Below are 1,414 nucleotides of genomic sequence, written 5' to 3'. Positions count from 1 at the left end.
TTTAGCCTCCCAGGGTACTGGCATTGTAGGTGTTCACTGCCATGCCTGCATCAGTTGACATGTTTTAGTTTGTTTGATTTCTTTTTTTTTTTTTTGAACCAGGGATTGAACTCGGGCCCTTGTGCTTGCCAGGGAAGCGCTTATTCCACTGAGCCATCTCCCCAGCACATGTTTTAGTTTGGATATTACAGAACCATGACTTTAGTATTTAATGGGGTTTTTTTGGTCCATTGCAGTCATTCTTAGGGTTCACAGTGATCCCAGGCTGGCCATATGCTCCTAAGCTTAAGAAAATCTCCCACCTGGCCTCCTCAGGAGCTGAGCATGCAGGTGCATTCCACTGTGCTTGGTTCAGTTCTTAGTGATAATGAAATTGCTTGCCTTATGCCAGAGCCATATCACTTTGGTTCTTGTATTCTTTTGACATGGTATCACTTGTTTTAGATAGCTGTATTACTTTCTGTAATGCTAAGATACTTAGGAGAAGGTATTTTAAGTCTCTTGCCAGTGGGGAGAATATTAGAATTTTAAAATTTTAGTCTTACTGTATCTCAAGTTGTTTGACTTTTCTGTTTATACTCAGAAGTTAGGTAATTGGTGAGTTGCTGTGTAGAATTACTCTTAACATTTGTTTGCTTGCTAGGGCTGCAGTAACAAAGTAGCACAGACTGAATGGCTTGAACAACAGGACTTTTCTCACAACTCTGGAATGTAAAGGTTGAGGTGTTGACAGGGTTGATTGCTTCTAGTCTTCGTGTGGTCTTCCTTCTGTACCTAATCTGTTTCCTGTGAGATCAATCATATCAGATCGCCACCCAGAGACCTCATTTTAACTTAAGTACAGTCACATTCTGAGGTACTAGGTACCTCTAACACAGGAACTGGGAGGGTACTATTCAACCTGTAACATAAAATAATCCTTTTGTTTTACAGGTCAGTTTGCTGAGAATGAAACCAATGAGGTTAATTTCAGAGAAATCCCTTCACATGTGCTTTCAAAAGTCTGCATGTATTTTACCTACAAGGTGCGCTACACTAACAGCTCCACTGAGATTCCTGAATTTCCCATCGCACCTGAGATAGCGCTGGAACTGCTGATGGCTGCGAACTTCCTAGATTGTTAAATAAAATAAATTATAATAAACTGTTTAATTTTTCAGTATTTAATATTTGTAGTTCAGTTAGTAATTTTTTTCGTATATAGCATGTTGCCTGTATGCAATTGAACTATAAAGTTAATTGCAAAGCAGATTGTTTTTGCATTAGTAGAGTTGACATTTGTTTGCCACGTCAGCAAATTAAGGACGTTTTCACAAATAAACAGATATGCCAATTCGTAGGTGGTTTTGCCTTCTTTTGGATGTAACTTTAAGATTAGAACAGTGATACAGCAAGTGTGAAATGTAGGCATAAG

At 38.8% G+C, this 1,414-nt stretch overlaps 1 protein-coding gene across 4 annotated transcripts in view; it reads left to right on the top strand.

Annotated features, from left to right (window-relative positions):
• The window catches only part of Eloc (elongin C), a 20,686-nt gene extending 19,537 nt beyond the window's left edge, over window positions 1-1,149 (top strand). For 2 of the 4 annotated variants that reach the window (XM_023722427.1, XM_004637555.2), the window contains exon 4: window positions 934-1,149. In XM_023722427.1, the coding sequence (XP_023578195.1) occupies window positions 934-1,124 (191 nt within the window). In that variant the 3' untranslated portion in view covers window positions 1,125-1,149. The remainder of the gene's footprint in view (window positions 1-933) is intronic. The other 2 variants (XM_023722425.1, XM_023722424.1) reach the window with 1 other exon arrangement.
• Window positions 1,150-1,414: the final 265 nt, after the last annotated feature.

The sequence above is a fragment of the Octodon degus genome, unplaced genomic scaffold (assembly GCF_000260255.1).
Source record: "Octodon degus isolate 3935 unplaced genomic scaffold, OctDeg1.0 scaffold00091, whole genome shotgun sequence".
NCBI lineage: Eukaryota > Metazoa > Chordata > Mammalia > Rodentia > Octodontidae > Octodon > Octodon degus.
The sequence above is the reverse complement of the archived record's forward strand: the minus strand, read 5'-3'. Positions and strand labels throughout refer to the sequence as shown.